General features: G+C 40.9%; 2 protein-coding genes across 2 annotated transcripts; one reads left to right on the forward strand and one right to left on the reverse strand.

Moving 5' to 3' along the window:
* Window position 1: 1 nt before the first annotated feature.
* On the reverse strand, window positions 2-16,552 carry tax1bp1b (Tax1 (human T-cell leukemia virus type I) binding protein 1b). Its single transcript, XM_076736316.1, has 18 exons — window positions 16,436-16,552; window positions 13,687-13,880; window positions 10,558-10,660; window positions 9,895-10,085; window positions 9,529-9,687; window positions 8,468-8,616; window positions 8,151-8,241; window positions 6,706-6,891; window positions 6,251-6,493; window positions 5,257-5,427; window positions 4,736-4,808; window positions 4,299-4,417; window positions 3,996-4,121; window positions 3,366-3,452; window positions 2,593-2,794; window positions 2,337-2,494; window positions 2,096-2,181; window positions 2-1,821 (listed from the first exon to the last, which is right to left on the reverse strand). Exons 2-18 carry the CDS (start codon window positions 13,861-13,863, stop codon window positions 1,623-1,625), a joined length of 2,520 nt encoding a protein of 839 aa, XP_076592431.1. The 5' UTR covers window positions 13,864-13,880; window positions 16,436-16,552; the 3' UTR covers window positions 2-1,622.
* A 645-nt stretch (window positions 16,553-17,197) lies between these two features.
* Window positions 17,198-24,174, forward strand: hibadhb (3-hydroxyisobutyrate dehydrogenase b). The gene is made up of 8 exons (XM_076736327.1): window positions 17,198-17,296; window positions 18,171-18,331; window positions 18,422-18,531; window positions 18,615-18,736; window positions 22,237-22,370; window positions 22,584-22,660; window positions 22,775-22,931; window positions 23,460-24,174. The coding sequence occupies exons 1-8, from the start codon at window positions 17,227-17,229 to the stop codon at window positions 23,616-23,618; spliced, it is 990 nt and encodes a 329-aa protein (XP_076592442.1). The 5' UTR covers window positions 17,198-17,226; the 3' UTR covers window positions 23,619-24,174.
* Window positions 24,175-24,330: the final 156 nt, after the last annotated feature.

Raw genomic sequence — 24,330 nt, forward strand, 5'->3', positions numbered from 1 at the left:
ATTCAGTTTCAAACAGACTTTATTAGTTATATTAGATACATGAAACTCACTTACAAATGAAACGCTTCTATGAATAACTTAATGCTGTAAAAGAGAAGAACAAAAGGAGGAAATTGAACATAAGCTCAGCATGCACTGATCAGCTGATGATATGAAAGTTCTTAAGAATTCTGACATAAAAGCCCAATTAAATAAATATTGCCGCAAGCGACAATCTGCGGGTTCAGGTCTTTTTTGCGCCCAACAGGAGGAAACAGCTCAATCGGCCAAAATTAAAGCAACAAGCGTCAAAGTCACTTCAGCTACTTTACTGCAAAGGCATCTGGAGTAAGGAACAAAAATGTTAGGCCACGCCCACTTGTACCAATCAATATGGCACTCCAGATTTTGGTGAATACTAGCCCCCAGAACATGCACACCAACAAAACTGGTGAAAGTCAGTCCACCAGGTACACGCTTGTGGTGCCAATTTCCAGCTCAGCCCCACCTTAGGTCACATCTATTGGTCAATGGCGGCCATGTTTTTCAAGAGATCTCGCTCGTTTATAGCAGCATTGCACAGCTCAGTCTCGCAATGCTATACACCCAGTTTAGTGCTGATACAGTCGAAATCCAAAATGTAGATGTCACGTCACTGTTTTTCACATTACGCAAATTAGCAAAAACATCCATCATGACAGACATTTATGGTCCAGAGGCTGTTCTGTAGAGCGTATTGAGGGCGTGGCTTTTCCAAGACTGCATTTTTCTGGGCCTTAATTAAAGCGCCACCATCTGGCTGATTGGGCTCATACTTCTTATGAAGCACTTGCACGTCATTTCCAGTTATTGGGCCGACTTTTCATGTTTGTAGCTCATTCCAGCTCACTGCAATTTGAGCCGCTGCGGCAGACAACAAATGATAGTAATAATAAAAAAACGGCACAAACACAGTAGGGTTACACCCCTTCAGGGTTTGAACCCTAATTAAAATCGAAACAAAGGAAACCTAACAGAACACAAACCTATCATACACAAAGTATCAAGGCTTTCACAATATCATTGGCTTTCATTATTCTAAAATAGATGATCTGATGATATACTGTATAATCATGTCTGAATGTAATCACTGAAGAGTTCTCCCTGACTGCATATAGTGCACCAAGGCTGCTTTCTAGAAAGAATGAGGAAATGACTTGTACAGTGATGTTTAAGTGGGGAACCATTTGGTTGGATGTTTTAAATGTAAGTTTGGTAAACACTTATCTCTTTCCCTGATTCATCACGTCCTGCAGTCTAACAGATCCGTGAGAGCCGAGTCAATTTAAAGTCGGTATATATTCGTACAACAGTCTGACCCCACGAAATTATTCCTCAAATCCAATGAAGGGAAATCTGCCACCTATAAAAAATGTTCTGATTAGCAAACAGATTCAGTAGCCCTGCCATATACACTGAATTTGAATGTCATTTCAAAATGTCACATAACTTCAAAGTGTTTCTCTAATTTGAAGTAACAAAGCGAAAGTCAGTATAGTCCTAAAGAGCGGATCTTCACACCATTACATGCAGAAAAGAGTGCAGTGATTTATTTCAGTGGTGACAGGAAGTAGGCAGACCGGATGCGCTGACTTTCCGTTTCTCTAGTCAAAGTTGAGCGGGTGGCCGTCGAAGTGAGTGAGCACGTGATTCTCAAACACCTTCTGGTCGCAGTCCAGCGGGAACTGCTCGCTGCACATGGGGCAGATTTTCCAGTGGCTCTCCACATGCTCCTCGAACTTGCTCTGGTCATAGTTGGGCGGGAAGATGACCTCACACAGCGGGCATCGCTTCATGTCCATGCTGCACGCAGGGACAGGAGAGGAAGGCGGGGAGAGAAAGCTCACGTTAATAAGCAGCAAAGTGATGATGTGGGCAAACCAGGAGCGCCGGCTAATAAAGAGCATCTGTCTTGATGCGACGTGGGTGGCCTGCTGCTTGACTAAAACCAACAAAAGGGGGTGGTGCAGCAGAACAAACACTTTACACATGTTACAATGCAAAGGTTTAGAAAAATGTTGGGTGCAGCAAACCTGGACAGCATTTATGAGTGCGTGGGCATGTGAGGGTGTGTTACCTGGGATCAAAGCAGAAGGCAGTTTGTCCATCGTTCACAAATGGGCTGTGGGCTTCAGTTGCTGTCGGCTGTTCGTTGGTATTACCCTGAGAGAGAAAGGCAAAACAGCGTTAAAAACCGAAAGAAATCCACACACATCTGTCGATATCGAACACACAGGAGAAAACGAAGCCAGTCATAAGCATTTAACTGCATACGGCACATGGTGGAGAACACACACAGCACGGTCCGACAGGCTTACATTGTTGTTGTTTTGCTTTTCCTCGGACTCCTCGTGGCCTTCTGGCCGGCTGTGGTTGCGGGTGGGTTGGATACACACCACGTTACTGTCCCAGGAGGGCGGGCCCACAGGGGGCAGCCTAAGCAGCTGGTCATCTGAGAACTCCTCGTCTCCCTCATCTGCGAGGAGAGGATGGAGAAACATAGCTACGGTAAATACAAGCCAGTTTTTCTGCAACTGGAGAATTTTCAGTTCACTTTATGACAAGGAAAGCAACCTTTTGAGTCTGAGATAGAGTACGGGTTCCCAAAATGCAGCTTGCTGGGGCTCTGAGAGACCAGCAGAGGGGTGGGGGCATCCTGGGTGTATGGGACAGGGTACTGCAGGAATAAAGGCACACCGGACTGGTTACTCTCCAGACTGCTTTTCTCACTGGCCCCCTGATCTCCCTTCCTGCTGCTGCTGGCCTTCTGGAAATCCTGGGGAGGAAAAAGCAGCATTTGAACAATTTTTCTCCACTCACAAAGACCAGCTGCCACCGTGGGCATCAATATGTTTTCTGATGAGCTACATATCTGATTTCATCTCTATGCCTCCCAGTCTGCCTGGCAAGTAATGCATCACTGCTCGCAGTCACACGGCAGCTCCAGAGTTGAGACTTCTTGCTTTTTCTCACACAAACAGTTTAATTAGTGCTTTCATTAAAACAGAAACTCTTCTCATTTTCAAAGGGAATGGGACGCTAAGTTTTATTGATGTTCGTTGCAGACGCCAATTTGATTTACAGTCTAAACCTCAAATTGGGTCATTCTGCTTCTCTTAGCTGTAACAGCATTACCTCGAAGCAATATTTTAGGCCAGTCAGGACCTTGCTGTGGTCCAAAGTAATGGAATGGAAAATAAGAACTCATTTACTTTGCTTCTACAATTAGAGGCATATTAAACACAGACCAGATTGGGAGAGGGAAAATGGCAGAGGAATGGCACTTTTCAGGGAATTTTTAGGGTGGAAGAAGTCTATAAAAGAAGAAAATGAAAGCTGTCACTAACCTCCTCCAGTTTTTCCTTCTCCTTTACTACAAGTGCTAGTGTGTCCTTCAGCTCCTTCAGCTCCCGTCCCTTCTCAGCTACCTGGCTCTAATTAAACAAAAGACACAAAGGCAGACAAGAGACATTTTCAACTCTCAAATATCTGACGTGCTGCTGACTGAAAGCTGCATCATTGAAATAGTCTCAGACCTCAGTGCATGACATTAATTGATCACAGCCATAAAAGGCTTCCCTTTGCAGAGGACTGATTTATGTACAATACCGCTCAAAGCAAAACAACCTGTTTGAATTCCTCCGAGACACTAAGCAAATATCCGCCTGACCTGAGCCAAGCACAGCATTAGCCAGGCAACTGGAGATGATTCCTCAGAGCCAAGCTTCGCTTGTCTCCAGAGCCTGACATAAACAGCAGTAAAATGTCGTCTCACAGATACGCCTGCTCATAAACAACACTGTCAGAGCGACTGTGTTCAAGGGGAGAGATAGCATCAAAGGCTCCATCTCTGAGCTAGACCAGCCATACCCAGCGGTAAAAACACAGTAAGTGTCCAAAGACAGACCTGCTTCGAAAGCAGCAGACAGTCACGAGCAGTGAATGGCTGGAGCGTATCTGTACACTGATGAACTGACCTTGTAGCGGTCTTCCTCTGCTGCCAACTGCAGTTTCAGGTTCTCATTGGTCTTCAGTTGTTCCTTAAATTTCACCTCCATCTTGGCCAACTCATCAGCAAACATGCAGCTACGATCCTTCTCCTCCTAAAGAGCAGTGACACATTAACCAGTGCTCTTTTTATCATATTCCGGTCTTACTGATGCAGAGGGCAGATACTATATACTGTACTTTTCGAGAAGAAAAGCCTTTATCGGCAGGGTTGGAACATCTATTCTGGGGACATGCAACAAATTAAAGGATGCAAACAATAAGTTTCTTACCACCAGCATCTGCTTGCATTTCCTGTATTTGTCATTCCTGTCAGACGCCTCTCTGCTCATGCCTTTCAGCTTCTCCTGGATGATGGCCTCCAGCATGGGATCAGCAGAACCTGGACTCCCTGTGAGGACAACAAAGGCAAGTCAGACAGTCCGCTGGGGAAAACACTTATTTTGTCATCATTGCATCTGTTGATTATGAAAATAACAAACTGACACTCATTGATGCGCTTAATGTGACATGTTATTACAACCCACCTACATACAAGTATATCAAATTAAAATACTGATGGACTCATTTCTAAAGGAAAAATAGAAAAAAACACAAGGCAGCCACCTAAGAGAGCACACTGCTGATAAACTTACACAACATTACCGACTGTATCCACAGTTTTTCATTCCATAAACTTACAATATTGTACAGTTAGACAACAACGTACCTGGCACTGATGTGTCTGGACTCACTGACGCAGGGATTATTGTGGCCTCTTGTGCTGAGCTTCTCTTCAGCTCCTACAGACAGGGAAAAGAGTATCAAAAATCAGCTCTAAAAGCAACTAGAGGATACAAACAATTAATTGAAGGAAACATTCAATTGGAAGGGTCAAAAAGCTGCTGAAAGCATTTAAAAAGACGACACAGTTTCACAGCAGAATGTATTCTTCTGTGTTCTTAATTAAGTTTGTGTTACTTTTACGAATAGACACTAAAATCTGTTAATGTCTTATATGAGCCAATGCTAATAAAGAGGATTTTGTCTAATCTCACGGTCTTTTGCAATTCATTCCATTCAAGAAATTAACAACACAGGCCGAGGAGTGGCCAAAGGACCTTTCACCTCTGAGGGTAGTAAGTGGGATGTGATAGGCAGGCACAGTGACAGAAATCTGATGCAAGTTCTGTTCTTTCACTTGTCGGGGACAAGCGTACAGTATGTTAGCTGGTATCCTGTGGGACCTACCCCTTGCTGCTCAGAGAGTCTAAGTACTTGTTTTTGCAGTCGCTGACATTCCTTGTATTTCTCCTTGTAGTGTTCTGCAGCCATGTGCAGCCGCAGCTTCAGGTCCTCCACCTCTCTCTGCAGCTCCGCTACTACAGCTGGGTCTGCAGCAGCTTCCTCTTCTGCTTTGGTCTGGTGACAAAGAAAACGTGACAGCAGAACAGATAAGACACCGAACACAGCGATGGCCAAGTGCAAGGACCCCTATGAAGTTGTAGAGATTGAAAAGATCCTTTTATGAATGGCACCTTTACAACTGTAAGTAATACTAAGTAATACAATGTCTATTAGCATTTTAATAATGAAGGGGGGCTAACAAATTTACACAATTAGAAAGCAAGGTCATGTACCCCAAGAAGGTGTGCTGTTCAGCAAAGGATGTTCTTTTGTTGTTTGTATCGGTTTTGATCTGTCTCAGTCTGAACTATGGAAAGAATTACAGCCTCCAAATCAGTAAACCCCCTGTGAGAGAGACTTTTTGTTCATGCTTCCATTATATTGCTCTTCTTGCTCATTAGCTTTACCAAAACATAGCACACTTGGAATATAGTTGAACCAAAATTTTACAGTACTATCAGGACTTAAACCCATTGAATGTAATTATTCTGTGGTGAAATAATGATAAATGTTACTGTGATATACATAATACAGATTAATGTTTGAGATGCTATATTTTACTTGTACTAAAAGTATGGAACCACATATGAATTTTGACTTGTGATTCTGTTACCAATAATTACTATATATTCATATCAAAATGGACTGAATTCATTTGATTTCTATTTGTTAAGCTTTTTGCTCACTGCTACTCTGGTAAATAGAAACTTTGATGTTTTCTACTCTCACACATCACCTGCCCTCTGCCTACCATTATATTAAAACCTGTCTAATAATGAATGTAAATTCATATAAATCTTATTAAATCAATAAAGCCTATTAGAAGATTGGTCCTTACAGCTTCCTGCTCGGCCTCTGCCTTCATCTGCTCGACTAGGCGGACACACTGAGCTTGAGCTTCAGCCTTGGCCTGGCGAAGGGCATCGGCCTCCAGCTTCATGTGGTACAGTTCAGACATGGTACGGTCGCGGGTGCTCGAGGCGTCTCTCAACTCAGCAGCTAACAAGGAGGACTGCTGCTGGTTGGCTTGGAGCTGCTCCTCCTTCTGCCGCAGCTGCTCCTTCAGGGCCTTCAGTTCTCCCTGCCAGAAACAAACACATTTTAGGTGAAGGTTTTTCATTTCCGCAATGTCTCTGTAAATGTGTTACTATGTGTGATTCTTTTTCCTATTCCTGTTATAATTAATCTTCAGATTATCACATGACATAAGAATTCAGCAATTTAAAAACGATATATGACAAATCTACCTATGTGTTGTGACATTTTTTAGCTTTAAAACAAAATTCTCTGTACCAAGGGGGGAACTCTGGCCAGGATCTCCCTGTACTGTTTCTCCTTCTCAGTGAGGCACGCCTGCAGGCGTCCCACCTCCTCTTTAAACTGGGCAATGGTGTTTTCCTTGTTAACATCCACAGACTTCAGCATCTGCAGCTCTGCACTCAGTTTAGTGTTCTCCAGCTCTCGGTTTTTCAGGTGAATCTGGTGCGCGCACACACACACACACACACACACACACACACACACACACACACCGATGTAAACACGCCCACACGAGCACAGAAAGAAGTTATAAAACACAAGAGAAGTTATAAAACATAAAGTCGTTGGCTTTTGCCTTGTTTATACAACACCAATCACGATCATGTACCAAAGAGCATATGACTATTAAAACAAATGTTGCATGACCTCAATTACAAAACAGAGATTGAGATAGGCTCATAAAGTTTTCCTTGTGCAACGGCCCCAGTGTGATGGCGCAAGTTAAATTAGGTATGGGTTTTTGGCTCCATTTCCGTGGCGACAGTACAGCATGTGGCACTCCCAGTTCCTGTGCAGTGCCCACCACAACAAAGACACAGAAACATCAGACGGACCAGAAGAAGACAGAATAAGGCATGCCCTGTTTAGACTAAATGTTTGGGTAAGAGAACGCAGAATTATCACAGCAGTAAAGACTAAAAAACAGAAACAGGAAAACTCAATGAACTGGACCTCCAGTCTGGGGGAATCTAATATAATATAAATATTGTTAACTGTACAGGTTGTGAAATTGTCACTAGCATAGCAGTCAACCGAACCACTGCTAAGCCAACTCCAGCGACATAATCATCATGTGGCTTGAAAGCACCTAGCTGCGACCTACCTGACCACTGACATCCTTTATTTTAGAATGCAACTCTTCTGAGGAAATACACACAACCCCAAACCAAAAAAGTCGGGACGCGGTGTGAAACATAAATAAAACAGATTAGGATAATTTGTTAATCCTTTTTGACATACACTCAATTGAAAGCAAGTACAAACACAATACGTTTTACAACATCAGCTTCATTGATTTTTGTAAATATCTGCTTATGCTGAATTTGATGCAGCAGAATAATTTACACTAGTTGGGACAGGAGCAACAACAGACTGGGAAAGTTGTGGAATGCTCCAAAAACACCTGTTTAGAACATTCCACAGGTTGATTGGTAACAGGTGATAGTGTAATGATTGTATACTGGAAAGGCTAAGTCGTTCACAAGCAGGGATGGAGCGAGGTTCACCACTTTGTGAACACATGATTATATACAAAATATTGCTACATGGGCTCAGGAGCACTTTGTAAAAATGTTGTTGGTGAACAAAGTTGGTTTGCTAATGATCACATTCTGTTTTTATTGATGTTTTACACAGCAACCCAACTTTTTCGGAATGGGGGTTGTACAATAAACTTATTGATATGACCAGTGCATTACCTTGTACAGTTCCTTCTCATCTTTCTCATTCTTGAGATGAGATTCAAGAGCCTCCTTCTCTGCTGTAAGTTTCTTCACTCTATCCTTGAGACTAAAGAAAAGATCAGAAAAACTGTTGGACACAATTTGTGACTATGTTCACATTCAGTGTTTGGGATAACTGATAAGTCGTGATAGATCATGATGTTTAAAAGTTAATGCTGTTTTTATGCATCACTCACATATAAAACAAGGCAGAAAACAATAAAAAGCATCTTCCTTTCTAGCAAAACCGGCAATTAAGTGAATCTGCAACAACCCCTCCACGCTGAACTCACCTATCCAACTCCGTTTCCTTTTGCAGGCCTTTCTGAGTGACTCCAATCAGGTCCTCCTCCAACTGTATAACTCTGGCTGTGGCCTCCTCCAGCCTCCTCTTTACCTCCTCTTTCTCCTCTTGCAAGGCCTGGGAAGAATTCTGCACATCCTGAGAAACAATAAAATATAATGTTGGAAACCAGTGAAATAAAAAAAAAAACTATAATTCTGTTTTATAATGTGCATGATACATTAGTAATGTAGATAGGTTAAACTCTGACATGACAAAATAATGGTAACTTGCCAGCATGCGACCTTCCATCTCTGACACTAAACTTGTGGGAAACTCGCTTAAAATATAAAAACTTTATCGTCTTTGAAATGCAAGTCTAAATCAAAATGAACTTCATGCCTTGTTGCAGAGCTTTCTAGCTCAGAAGATGACATCAAAAAAAGCAAAGGGAAATGATTTTTTTACAGTTTGTTTATAGACAGAATTTTGGAATCTTTATATTCACACCACATAAAAAATCATATAAAAGTATAGCCATAAAATTAACAGCCACAAAATCTGTAATCATGTTTTCATCTGAAAGCCATTTTAAAACCAGCAGATTTATAGCACAGGACAGCAATATGAATTATTACTGACACTGCTTTTAAGACTTAATGTTATGCTATAAAAAAGGTGAATTACAACTTTGATAATACAGACATTCATATCTGTCAGAGTGTGATTTATACTTTAAGTGGATCACGATTTTGGGGAGCGCTGCATATTTGAAGTCTTTCACTAGGGGGTGCTAAGAGACTGTTTGGCCAAATGGGAAAAAAACGTCTTTGGAATAACTGCAGGGACTTGAAAATAGCATCAATCATTTTGCAATTTAGCACATTTAGCAGTATGTTCTCTTCAATTAACATGAACCATGAACAACTACACTATACAAGAAAAATGGAACAGGGCCTTTTGGTTTACTGACAACATTTTCACAACGGCAACAAACATTTTTTCTTCCCTCCCTTGATGCTGGCACTCCCATCTGCCTTCAAAAATGGCCTCAGTCCATTCTCAGCTTACTTGGTTCTCTTTTCGCAGCTGGACACAGGTTTCTTTCTCATGCTCGCACTCCTTCTGCAGGCTCTCCTTCTCAGCTTCCAGCTGCTCCTTCTCCTGCTGCAGGAGGGCCATGTTTTTGACCAGCTCATCTTTCTCTCTCTGGGCTTCTTCCACCTTTTGCTGCACATAAAGATAAGTTGTTCAAGATGTTTGGGCCGTTCACAGAATAATTCGCTTCACAAGCAAAGTACACCACTATGCTCACGTACATTATGCCTTTATCGCACTAATATGGACTCAAGAGATGTATTTAGCTGTTTTGGGTGTGACAGACAAATAAAATCTGAGACCACATATATCTCGTAGTGCTGCTGAGATATGCTGTACCTCAAGGAAGCCGGCTTTGGTGGTGACCACTAGGATGTCTGAGTTGCATTCATCCTCCACAGTCAACAGTTCGTCCTCTGAAGGGCTGTTGGCACGAAACTGGAATGGAGTGCTGGCTCCCCGGATCTCCCCTTTGTGGGTCACGTAGCAGAACTGGTAGAACTCACCATCGTCATTGGGCACGTAATATCCTGGGGGAGAACGGCATCCAGTCAGTGAACTCGATGTACAGCAATACAGAGAAGCAAAGCAAAACATATCCCTCCACAACCCGAAAATGACTCACAGATGACTTATCCTAAACTGAACACTTATTTCAAAGTTAAAACAACGCGCAGTTATAACTTTGGAATAAGTGCATTTTGCCCAGATTTAATTTTGGGAGACGTGTGGATATATAACTGAGAAAAGTGCAGAGAGCTAATAATACACGTCCTCCTCCTCCTCGTGTCACTCTCCATTACTTTATAAAAAGGTTATAAAAGATAAAAAACACATAACCTGAAATGTCATTAACACCAGAACAGAGATCTGTGGGGAAAATTTCTCATTTCTCTCCATCCACTGATTTGGTATTAAAGTTTTAACAATCCTCTGAACAGCCCTCTGATATGTGGTTATTAAAAGGTGTCAAAGTTATATAAAACTATGGTATGATCTTACCCTGAAAGACCACCGTTCTATGCACTGCGGTGCCTTCCACATGGTTCTCAGGGAGAGGCGACCACAAGAATGTGTAATAGTCCCTCGCTGTGCTCCAACCGACCTGTGAGACATTGTGGGGAATCCATTCAACCAGACGTTCTCACCACATCAGTGTAGGATAATAACAATGAGGGATTAACAGGGAGACTTCCTAGAATCCACACAGTGCCACTTCCAAAATATCTCAAACTGGTTTATTACAGTAATCATGGGGTTTTCAATCTATGTGGAGATGATAGTGTAAGACCATGCAAACTGTGACTCTTTCCTAACAAGGAAAATGATTACTTCTGTAAACCACTCCAATGCTTGGTCACCATGTGTATGTGGCCTGGCCCTTGTCATGAACAAGCCCAACTGTGGAAATGCAGCTACAATTCACTCCTCACAGGAAGAGGAAAATAGGTGAAAATTTTATACATAGGTGACTTGAAAATGAAAACCAAAATGTAATTATACGTATTTTATGTGTTGTTAACTGATGGCTGATGAGGGGGGAGTACAGAAAATACATCCAGAACTTCAGCCCGGTGCCATAAAACTGTCAAACAACATCAGAGTCACATCGAGCTGGCTGGCTCTCGGTGTGCACGCTCAGGCACACACATGCATCCACAACAAGCCACACACACCAGCCTCTGCCACGTAGATTAAGTTGTGCGACTTTCAAGGTTTTGCCCAAATTCTATTTTGTATATATTTTGTGCGTGTGTCTATATATCTATCTACTTATCTGTTTTTTGATTTTTTCTTTTCATGCAGACAGGCTTTTTTCACTATCTGAGCAGTTTATTTTGTCACCTGTGTACAAACAGCCTACAGCCACAATACCACAAGAGAGCCAGAGATAGAAGGCCCTGGTGCTCCAAAACCCCCAATTGTTAGCAGTGCAGTTCCAGCCTCCAGCAGTAAAGAACAGGAAGCAATTAAAACATGCACCTAGTTAGTGAGTGTCATTACTGAAGGCTAGCCGTTACCAGTCCACTCATTAGAGCAGCAGAGGTGGTGGCGGGTAAAAATTCTGAGAGGAACTCTTTCACTTTTAACAGACTGCTCTGCAATGTGTATAAATGTAAGGAGAGGAGGTAGAAATTATGTAGAGCCGCCATAAAAAAACTGGACTTGTGACTGAACCGATAACACAGGCAAGTAAAACCTCCAAAAACATACAAGTAGTTAGCAAACGTCACCTGAGAAACTACCAATGTAACAGGCATTTTAGATTAAACATGACACTTCACCCACATTCCAGCAAAGTCACACTTGTACAGGAAAGCTGACAGAAGCCGATGGCAATGTTGCTGCTGGAGGTAATGTACTGTCTATGTGCCAGTCAGACTGTATAAATTCAGGAGCAAGTTGTTCATGAATCACACAGAAAGGTTGTGCTTGGAGACAGGTTAATTATAAAGTTGGGCTTGCTTTCTCCGAGGCCACTCTGACAACCTGTCCCACCAACATTCCTCCATGAAGCCGAGAACAGCTTGCATTATGCAGCATGATAAATGTTCCAGCATCAAAGGACCAATGTCTGCTTTTGTCCTTGTACAAACAAGAGCCTGTCTCCCATTTATTTACCATCAACAGTATATTAGGTTTTCTTTGACTTGCCATGTAAAAGTGTATAATTTGTAAATTACTTTAGGTTGACATGTGAAGGCATGAATAAAAAATATATAATTATTCTAAATTCTAATTCTTTGAACAAACTTACTTACATTTTCACACATTTCAGCTGACATGTCCAACTCTAACCTGCCTCACTTAACACTGGAACTATTATTCAGATCAAAAGCGAACCAAAGAGATATAAAAGCCAGAGAAAGTGGTGCCACTCCAAACAGTATAAAGTACAATTTGCTCTGCTTAGCAGGAAGCGAGCAACTACATGTGCGTTAAGGAGCTACCACTGATGCACAGTGTACGCAGGTATCTCTCTGCATACAAATACAAGAACTTGGCACCAAGCGTCCCATCTGTCAGCACTGCCAGGAACATTTACACGATTTACAATTCTGCACTCAGCCTTTTCCAGCTCAGCCATGTGTTTTAGAGGCTCAAGAAATTAGTGATTTTAAGATCTACACTGCCAGTTGGTGCCTTGAGGCTAAAACACAATGTGATGTGGCAGTTACAACAGAGTGCTGAATCCAGTATTTAAACAGCCTCCAGACATTACTTGATCCACCTCCAGTAGCCTAACATGACCTCATTTCTCAGAGGGGCTCGGCAAAAACCTGCGCATGCATCCGTTTCACAAATCCACAAACAAATCATAAATAGCATACACTAAGTACATGAACTGTCAACATAAATTATTCTTCAGTGACAAAGACATGAATGATTTAAATGTGTGATGTTCAGCAAAACTGCAATTATTTGTCTTGGCTGGCTTAACTGCATTACAGTATGCTTCAAGAATAAGCGCATGACACAAGCATATTTCTGACTCTTAACACTAGAAGCACATTCAGTAATAATGCAACACAAACAGACAGAGCAACTAGTTTGGTGATTTTTGGTGGGGGGGATCTGATACGATTTAGTCCCAGCTTCCGTCTCATCTTTACTAGATGAAAAGCATGTTGGTCTACAGGAGCTTGGAGCCATATGCTTCTGTCTACATCCACGATTCATTACAGATGAGGCTAAAATAAATTACTACCACTGTATTGGATTTAAAGTGCTCCTATAACAAGATCCATGTGGGACACTCAATATGTGGCGGGGGTCAAAATGCTTCACTCTGTCTGTCAAGCTCATTCTTAAAATAAACATGACAATGGCTGCATTTGCAATCTCTCAGTTTTTGTCGCCGCTGAATTAATACTTTGTTTCCACATTTTAGGTAAAATCTCACTCCTTTTAAATCATGGTTAGACTGCAAAGATGTCATTATCATACATTATGATAGAGATTTACCCTCTGATACATAATACACAATAAGGTCATGTCACTAGAATATATACTGTAATACCTGTCCTACTACAACAAATACAAATTCTAGTATTTAATGATATTCTTCCCACTGGGTACGGAGACCCTCTCAACACAGGCTTGTATAACATATTAAAGAGGGTCATTCACCTTGAATATGCCAACCCAGTCCTTTGGATGTGGTTTGATGAATTGTGTCAGGGTGTAATGACACTCCAACGCAGCATGGGGCAAGTAACTCTTGCCCACATTCTGGAAGATGACGTGGGCAAAGTTTGATGTGTCCATGTTGTTGTCGAATAAAGTCCCGTCCAGGAACAGTGCCATAAATTACTCAGCAGTGGCTACACAGAAGAGACAACAAAACATTAGATTAAAAACCATAATAATCACAGAAACAACTAAAATACTATTCTTTATGATGAATGAGAACAAGTGAAGAAGCAAGTCAGTTCTTGGGTTGGCGGTCCTCCCACAGAGAATTTGATATTTTTAAATAAAAAAATAATCATATACATATATATCTAATTAATAAACAACACCCAAAGAGCTTACAGACAACACTTGCAAAAGAAGTCCCCTGGGGACCACCTACAAGCATTAGATCTGTGAAAAGTCATTTTGTTAGTTCTGAACTCTACATCGATTTTACATTCACTCTGTTTTGGTGGTGCAGTCCAAAATTGCTTGTGTGCTATGCCTAAGCATTATAATGGTAAAGAACAACCTAATTTGGAATCATATCTTGACAACATGGCTAATAGCACACATTTTAAAAGTCCTCATTTTACTTAGGTTAACCATTTTTGATCTTCAAACAGAGCCATGGTCAGTTTTCATGTAGCAAATTTAATCATTATTTCAGGATAGGGATTTAGGAATTTAAGACAATACAAGATCATGGTTGGCTTAAAATGTGAACTCAGGTGTTTAAGGCCTGAATAGCTTTGCCTAGGCAATAAGTATAATTTGAAAGTGTAGTCAAAGTAAAGCAGAAGTTGTGTTTTTTGTGGTGAAGGGTCCCTTGCTCAATCAGCAAAAACAGATGACATGTTTGGTATGAATGCCATCTGTGCCCCAATTTAGGAAATGTGTGCTTTGAAGAAACTTGTCTGCAAAAAGACAAATTGCAAAACTACATCTTTAACAAATGCATAAATTTGGCTGAAGTGTAGGTGGGACTATGAGCTCCTGGGCTCATGGATATGTGCCTTTCCTTGTTTGAGACAGTTAGTCTCACAGGGACTGTTGGGTAATCCCAGTCAAGATATTAAATCAAAAAATAAAAATTAAGAACATCTGAGCTTGCCACCAGAAAGTTGCTCTTAAGTGATAAACAATTTGGTAATTTGTTTCCAGTACAGGTCATAACCTTCTGCTTCTAACACATGATGGACAAACAATGTAGCATGTTGCACTGTAGCCATGTCCATACAAATCATCTGTAACACCCTAATGTGTATTAGGGCCTGTCTTCATATAATTACACCTTTCAGTTGCCTTTTCATTGGTCCAATTTGTGTGATGTATTTACCAATGACTGAAGACCACATGAAGACAAACTCCTAATAGATACAACATTGTCATGTAATGTTTCTAGATTATAAGTTTAAATGTTGATAGCTGAAGAACAGTTACACTTAATACACCTATAATTACGCAAATGGTTATGTAACACAGTGTCTTCTGACAGCTTCTTTCCTCAAAATGCAAATCTGAAACCTTTATACAAATAAAAGATATATACTTTACAACAGTACTTGACTTTGTTCTTTACTTAAGTATTAGTCTTTATTTAAATTCTGTCAATTTCCCAGACTACATTTCTAATACAGTACAAAGATAAACGGATGGTTTAATTACAACAGTAATATCTGTTAGTTTGATTTTGTTGCTCCTAACGTATTTTATTTAGTTGAATTTTGTCCAAGGAACTTTTCATATTTAACCTTTATCAACCCAGGTAATAAGAAAATTACTTTGAGAAAATGATGAAGCACAGCTTAGCTTTACTTTTGATGTTTTGGTCACACTTTACTCCCGCCACATTAAGACTTAAACTTATATCAGATCGGTGATATTCATTCTTATTTGAGTTGTTGGCAAGAAAACTATTTAAATTCCCTTTTACGGCACTTTATGTTCAGTTACGTTAATCGTACATAACGTCATAGTGCCACCTCATTCACGATAAATTAGAGGACAACAGACTCTTCTCCTTACAACTGGCCTTTATTAAACTTAACATTAAAACACGACCACGTGACTAACGTCAGTTCTGCTTCAGGGTAGATTTTCCATTTGGGCCTTAGCTGGTTTAATTTTGTCCTACGTAATTAGGCCTGTGACACTTGAAACATTTCCTCGGATGATGATCGGAAACTCTCAACACTTTTGTCATCTACAGTAATCACCGAAGTTCTCAAACCGATGTATAACACTAAATCCTATTTGGCAAAAGTCATCGGTAATGGCTGAAACTGTCAACTGTGGCGACTACAAGCTACGAGCGAGGCCTAATGTGAAACACTGATCATATTTAGCTAAGTTAGCTATGCAGCTAGTTAGCTAACGTTAGTTACATAGCTACTTTAGCGGACAAGATCACGCGTTAACCTCAAGGCAAAGAGATATTTGTTCCTCGGAAATGTATAAAATACCGAGCAGAATATTCACTTTAACTAACTAAACACACGTTAGATTTTTAAAGTCGCAACGCCCTTAACGGAAAACAGAGCAGCTAGCGAGAGAGCATTGCTATCAACTGGAGGACAAGGTTAGCTAACATAAACACTGGCAACGCTGTCTCTCGAGAAGCTTCTAAATACACGTCAAACGGAGGTAGTATCAACAACTGCTTTGTTATTAGCCATATTTATAAAATAAACTTGAAACATACCCAGCTGCCATGTTGAAGAGGAGCTGAAATACAAATGTATCATAAAAACAATTGTTGACGCAGTTCAGTGCTTTCCCGTCCCCTCTTCCTGGAATAATAACAACATTGCGTCATTTCCGGAAAGGGGACCTGCTCGGGAATCCCACCAGTCGGAAAAACTGTAATAACGTGGAAAAACTCCAACAATGTGAAAGACTTTAGTTACTTTACACATATGTTCCACTATATTTTACAGCTGGTTACTTTATAGAAATATTTTTAATAATGACATAAATTTCAATTTAATCATTAAATGTGGTGCATTTTTAAGGATTAGGCCACTAGAATATGGTTAAAATTAAATCCACCCGGGCCACCTATAACAGTAAATTGTTCACATATTAAAGCGTTAGTTACAGTGATTATATAATAGATAGATAGATAGATAGATAGATAGATAGATAGATAGATAGATAGATAGATAAACGACGAGCGTTTTAGTTTTGATATTTTAAATCCTCCTCCCATCACTCTGGATAAGACACTTTCAGGAAACCTTCTGCAAACAGATAGGGCCTCTTTCAGCGAGCTTAGAGGTTTGCATTACTGTTGTTGGGAAATGTAAAGTCATAAATATACACACTGCAAAAGAAGTAGCTGATCTGACAGCGTATAGCGTCCTTGGCCCTCCCCTGCTCGTCAGTGGCTGAATCTGGGAGGCGGTGCTGCGCAGGTCAACTATTTGATTGGAGGGAGAGAACGTTATTAACGTATGTACCGTACGTCAGACGTAAGGTCAAGAAGAAAGAAGCATGGCCGCTGTGTTGAGGGGGTCTCGGTACCTAGTTGCAAGGTGTTGCAAGCATGTTGACTTTGCGTTCGGTAAGAAGAGCAGACAGACTGTGTCCGCAGTGTGCGTGTCTCTACGCTTAGCCTGGAAGCGGAAGTTGTTACTTGAAGGATGTTTGTGGCGAGAAAACACGACTTTTGCTCGACACGTTGAAGGCGAAGTTTGAGTCGATTTTCGCTAAGCTGCCTCAGCCCACTGTCTGCTAGTTAAGGAACTTATCTGTTAAATTTACCTGCTGTCTCCGTGTCGTCTCTTTTGCCAGAGCTAGGAGCTAACAGACAGCTCTACTCGACTGCGATATTCCTAAACGCTGAAGGGTGGAAATTGTCAGCTTGTACCCCTTTGTGTGTCTTGAGGTCGTATTTCAGGAACATGATGTAATATCAATCACTGTACACTTTGTGAAGTCCAATCCAGTATAGAAACATCCAGGTGGCTCTCTGTAGCCCCCAGAACAGCTGAGTTTCTGAGCTCCTCTAACTAAACATCATATTCTTTTTTACTTTATATAATTCTTCCTCTTTTTTTGTAATTCGTGTGAAGATAAGCTGCAAGAGCAGAACTGATTTCTTTGTTTTAGAATGAAATAAGCATGTTTGTCTTTTGAGAGATTGCTCTGTTATCAGGGAATAGTTAAGTAAATATTAAGGCTTTTATGCATTAGGTCAGATGACTTTGACACTGAAAGGTGATTACACTGGAATTACATGACTAAACGTGGCACTCTAAAACATGTCAAGGCATTACTCCTGAGTAAGCTTTTTAAATATTAATAACCTTTTAATGTTGGCTATTTCCAAAAGAAAGCTTATCAAAGATAGCACATAAACACTGTTGGGCATCGAGACTCAAGCGTTGTATATGTAATAAGGATACTGTGTCTTGTCATTGATCCATTTGTTGCAGTCTCCACAAGGTCTATGGCCTCGAAGACACAGGTGGGCTTTGTTGGGCTGGGCAACATGGGAAACCCAATGGCAAAGAACCTGCTGAAGCACGGATACCCAGTCATCGCTACCGATGTGTTCCCAGAGTCCTGCAAGGAAGTGCAAGAGCTGGGTGCTCAGGTGGGAGTGTAAAATGTATACAACCTTTTTTTAATTTGAAAACACTCTCCACCTTTTCTCTTCTTAGTTCCTGATTTTGTGTTTTCTCAGATTGTGGATAATCCTGCTGAGGTAGCAGAAAAGGCAGACCGCATTATCACCATGCTCCCCTCTAGTCCCAATGTCGTCGATGTGTACACTGGACCCAATGGCATTCTCAAGTACTCTTTGGTTTCTCCTTCAGCATGTACATAATACCCTCATGGACTGGTTGGGTGCTAAGTTTGTGTGCTTTTCTCAACAGAAAGGTGAAGAAAGGCTCTCTACTCATCGACTCCAGCACCATTGACCCGGCCGTTTCAAAAGAGATGGCTGCTGCTGCTGAGAAGATGGGGGCGGTTTTTATGGATGCACCCGTGTCAGGAGGTAAATTTGACCTTTTAAATCACGACAGAGGTTGTTTAATATGATTCGCTGTCTGAGCTTGAAGTACACAAACTTGTCTGTTTAGTCATGCAGCCTATACAAAAGCCCTGTAATATATCCAGGAAGGTCTTTTCAGGGGCTGCTGTGGCGCTGTGCACTACATTGCATTACACTGAGAGATGTTTCGAATGTTCAGCCAGCCCTCACTGAAATAAACAGCAAAAACTGAGGTTTTCAATAAACTATATGTTCTTTTTTGAGAATATATGTTAAACTGTTTATTTACTTCAGAAAATTGATATTCTGCCCAAGTCTAGCAAAAAAAAAAAGGCAGCAGCTAGTAATTATTTCATTATTGATGAATCCAGCGGCGATTTTCTCCTTTGGTCTTAAGCAGTGGATCTCAAACATTTTCTTTCATGCGCCCATCAGAAGCTGATAAAGTCCAAGCCTCCCAAAGTTTTTTCTAATCATTACCAATAATTCGGGAAGCAACACATAAATAAGGATTCAAGTTGAATTTTAGTGACATAAAGATCAGAAAGATAGCATCAGTAAGTTATTTTTCACTTCATAAATCACCATAAATCATACTGGTCATCCTCCCCCCGCCCAGAGGCTCTATGGCCCCTCAGTTTGACAACCATTGATGACTGATATTAAGTTTACTATTATAGAAGTCTGAAAAAAAACAGAAAATATTCAGATTTGAGAAGCTAAAACTAGTGAACTTTTGCTGTTTTTGTTTAAAAAAAGTTCCTGAAAATGAACAAAATCGATCAAATGATCTTTTTAAGGCTACATTATTGGAAAGGTAGAGTCAGTCATCTACCTGTGTGTAGAATACAGGGCTCCTACACCTGGGGCAGCATATTAACTGAACTCACCAGCTGCCTTCATGTTATGTCAGGTTGAACTTCGAATAGACGTTGGTATTTCAACAGTTATTTTTTCAGTGGTGGCAAATCCATTTTGCGTTAAGGAACAGGAGGAGGAGGAGGAGGAGGGGAAGGGGGAGGGGGGCGCCTTCTGCCTGCACAAATGTTCCTAGCTGTAAAGTGTAGGCTCTCTGACTTTCTTGGGGGGTCCACTCAGCAACACAGCTTGTTTGAACTTGGCCTCGTCAACGTCAGGACAGACACTTTCTTTGGATTGATTTGGTCCATTTTACAGCCCGGCTCTAAAGATTAGTAATGATTTATACGCTTCCGTCCTGTGGTAGTGCACATGGATTAAAGTTGTTCAGCTCTCTGCCTTGAACTTGTGTGTGAGTGTGCATGCGTGAGCAAACTGAAGTGTGTGTCATACTTTGATACATCACGTCAGTCAGCAGGCTTTAGCTCCTAAATGAAACATTTTGAATATCTCCAGTGGTCAGACTGAAATCAAAAGGAGCACAGTGGCATGGTAGTGCCTGTTTAATCCTGCGTGGTTAAAGCTTAAACATAAAAGCACACATGGCGGTGGGGACGTAATTGAGTCAGCATGTGTCTGATAGCTGTTTCTTTGTGTGAAAAAAATGTAAGGACCAGATGAGATAACTGCCATCTTTCATTCTTCTCAGACTGGAATGGTTACCGTACTAAAGCTAGGGTTGAGATACGAGTACAATGAGTACGATGCATGCAGTTTTTTTCATAGAGCTTCCAGAAAATGAACTACATTTGAAAAAAAAAAAAAAAGGGCTGGTCAGGTGTTTGTGAGATGATTTTTTTTTTTTCCCCAAAAATAATCCAAAAACAAGTAGGCACTCGTCTGTGTTTCCTTAGACTGTAAACAGCAGTGCTTCATCACTAGCTTCACATCTGGGCTCTCACTTTAAATGCATCCGATTGGAGAAAATCCACAAACCTGCTCTCTGACTGCTGTGGTATTTTAACCATGAGGTGTGTTCCACGTATAGTGATTGTCCCACTCGACAGAGAGAAATACGCCTTTTGTCTGTTGTTTAAAGCATGAGCTGGATATCTTCTACAGGACTTTCTGGCTTTCTAGTCTCTTTAGAAAAGAAACAATTCAAACTATCAGTCATAAAGTCAGTAATATCAAGTTGTTTACAAATGTATTTGTTAATTACTAGCCTCCATGTGTAGTTAATATATATGTATTTTCCATCTGTGTGTCACCTCCTGGAAGTCAGTCTCCAGTTTTCACTGTTATACAGATAACTTTACTCTCTTCAAATTCTCCAAGACAAGATGTCTGAACCTCCACAACGTGACTAAATCAAAAGTTGACGTAATTTGTTCCAACAAAGCAACTGATCACACAGTATTTTGAAATATTGTTAATTCGACGGGCATCTTGGTCACTTTTGACATATTAACTCAGTTCTTTAATCTTGCTTTTTGCATCTCATGAATTTTGAAGCCCTCACCCATGTTTCTGTTATTTCTAAGTTTGACTGCGCTAACTCCCACCTGTCTGCTGCAGCACAATCGTTCAGGATTGCAGTTAGAACAAAATGCTGCTGGCAGACGCCTCACGAGGACGAGGGAGGGGGAAACACACACACCCATCTTGGCCTTTCTCCATTGGTCTTCCTGTAAACTTTAGGATTAATTATAAGACTATGTTGGTTAATTTCTTGGCACCCATGTGGCTTGCACCTGGTTATTGTATATCACTGAGCTTTTAACCCCGTGTGAACCTGAACGCACCATCAAAAGCACACATAGATTCAGAAACAGCTGTTCCTAAATCTAGACAAGAGCTGACAAACCTTTTTCCAGCAGCGTCCTAAAGCTTTGGACGGACTTCTCCAGTGAGAGTCGGATGTAGATTATTGTCCTCATCCCAACGTTTGTTGTTTTAAATACATTTTTTCACAGACTTAGATTTGATATTTTAATTTTTCTTATGTATCATTTAACTTAACAATTAATATTATTTTGTCATTTGAATGACATATATGTTTTGATGCATAATAGGTTCGTATGTCCTTTAAATTTACTGTGAGTTAGTCCCTACAGTCCTGAAATATTGAGGTAAACAGTTTTGATTTTCTCCAAAAGCATTAAATGTCAATTGGACATGTCCACAAATTTATTTATTTTGGATTGTGCTCAGGCACCATTCTAAATATATTTTATTGCCAGATGATTTATTTGTTTAGAGGTGATAGTATAGAGATACAGAACTGACAGGAAAAGAGTGAAACAAAGACATTTAAACTTGCAGTCATTTCATTGTCTGACTGGAAATATTCTTTTTTGTGCTGCACCTCGATGTTCCAAAGAAAGCTTTGCCAGTCAGAAGAATGAGTGGAGGGGACACAGAATATGTGGACCCATGTGGCTCTTGTCAAGCAACAAAACACTCTGGAGAAGTTTTTTTCCACCCTGTGCTAAACATGTATCATGACGGATGCTATTCCAGCTGTATGAGATGGCTGCTGTGATTAGCAATGCTGTTTTACCTTTTATTTTTTGAAAATCACCAAGTGTCTCTGCTTGCCAGCGCATGGTTTATTGTAAGCAAGCACGATTTCCCATTCCCAGGTGTGGGAGCTGCAAGTTCGGGTAAACTGACTTTTATGGTTGGAGGAGCAGAGGAGGAATTTACGGCAGCCAAAGAGCTTCTCAGCTGCATGGGAGCCAATGTGGTGTACTGTGGTCAGGTTGGAACTGGACAGGTATGAGCAGATATTTCATGTCTGTGAACCACCACGGTGCATTTGTCTTTCAGATAGTTTTTTTTACATTAAGTTGCATGTTGAATGGTAGTAATGTGAGAGTTTATGAATACGATGGTCCATTGTTCCATGAGCTCCAGATTTTGTCATAAAATATGAGTAATTAACATGGAGTTTGGGTTGTTGAATGCGAATATTATCATCTTGATACAGGCTGCTAAAATCTGTAACAACATGCTTCTAGCCATTGGAATGATCGGGACTTCAGAGACAATGAACTTGGGAATCAGGTTAACACTCTCTTGGTCACAAATAACAGCATGTGCAGTCATTTAAATCATGACAATATGCAGCAGCAGTGACACACTTTGAGTAAGTAACATGGAATTTGTCTTCGCCCACAGACTTGGTCTTGATCCTAAATTGTTGGCCAAGATCCTGAACATGAGTTCAGGTCGGTGCTGGTCCAGTGACACCTACAACCCTGTGCCTGGAGTCATGGAAGGAGTCCCCTCTGGGAATAACTACCAGGGAGGCTTTGGCACCCAGCTGATGGCTAAGGTCAGTTTGATGACCTGTTGCACTGTGCTGTATGTCCTGGGGCTGCAATTATGTTCGAGCGGTGGTGCTGAAATGCTGCTGTTGCCATCACAAACACGAGGAAACAAAGAATATTTTATGCCTGAAGTAGTTCAGTTTCCTCAAATTAGCGTAGAGAAGTAAATTGTTCCTATTACTCCTGATATTTTTGGAATAAAAAGCTACAAAAGTATATTCATGTTTTGTTTTAGGTGGATTTCTCTCATTCATATACTGTACATATCTATCAAATGTATCAGAAAGCAGTCAGGGACTCATTTCAGTGTCATGTCGTGCATGGACTGTTTGGGGGGGGGGGTATGAATTTCTATTTTCGCTCACCACTTAAAATGATGCCGTGAACTGTTAGTTGTTTACGTCCCTCAAGCCCGTATTATTTCAACATAAAGAAAAATTCTCTGTGGCGTGTGGACTGGTGGTTTTGGTTTTACAGTTCAATTTTCAGCTCTGTTGGTTTTTCTAATGTACGTTTGCTTTTCTTTTTTTCAGGATCTGGGCCTCGCACAGAACACAGCCACCAACACAAAGACCCCTGTCCCCCTCGGCTCCTTAGCCCATCAGATATACCGTATGATGTGCGCTCGCGGTTATGCCAGTAAAGATTTCTCCTCCGTGTTCCAGTTCCTGCGTGAGGAGGAGGGCCAGTAATGTCAGCCTCCACCCCGTCCACAGCCTTACCAAGCCTGGCCCTGCACAGGACTAACATAGAGTAGTTAGGGTGTATTTTGCCCTAAGGACTGTTCTTTTTTTCTCTTCAAAGTTATGAAAGATGTGAAGCCAACAGAGTTCCGACACAGCGTGACACATCATGTGTGCACTTCTCGCCTATTGGAAATCATGTTTCCTGTGTGATCTAGCCTTTTTGAAATGTAACACTCCTTTTAATTATCAAGGCAAGTGAATTGTCAGATACGCAGACGATCCAAACGATAAGCAGACTGTCCGCTCTGCTGATCTCACAATGCAAAGAGTTCTGAGGCAATCTGGTGTTAAGATGACTCATTAGCTCTGTTTGTTGAGGCTGAGCGGCTGCAAACGTCGTTTAGTCTCCACATATTTATCTATTGTTTGTGATCATTTCTTTATGTTGCTGGTATTTTTTCTGTTTGTGGGGATTCTTTCTCTTGACATGGCAAATGTTACTGTGGGATAAGAGTGTCATATCATATCCTGTTAGGAAATAAAAAAACAAATTGTGATGTCAGTTGATGTGACGATTAATTACACCACAAATTTAATCTGTTTTCCTTTCTGGATTTGGATGTTAACTCCAATTTCTACTTTTTAAAAACAGCTGGAAGGACCACATTTATTCGGTGACTGCCACTGATTTATTGCAGTATTGCCATAAATCCTGTTT

This window comes from Chaetodon auriga, chromosome 8, assembly GCF_051107435.1.
Source record: "Chaetodon auriga isolate fChaAug3 chromosome 8, fChaAug3.hap1, whole genome shotgun sequence".
Lineage (NCBI taxonomy): Eukaryota > Metazoa > Chordata > Actinopteri > Chaetodontiformes > Chaetodontidae > Chaetodon > Chaetodon auriga.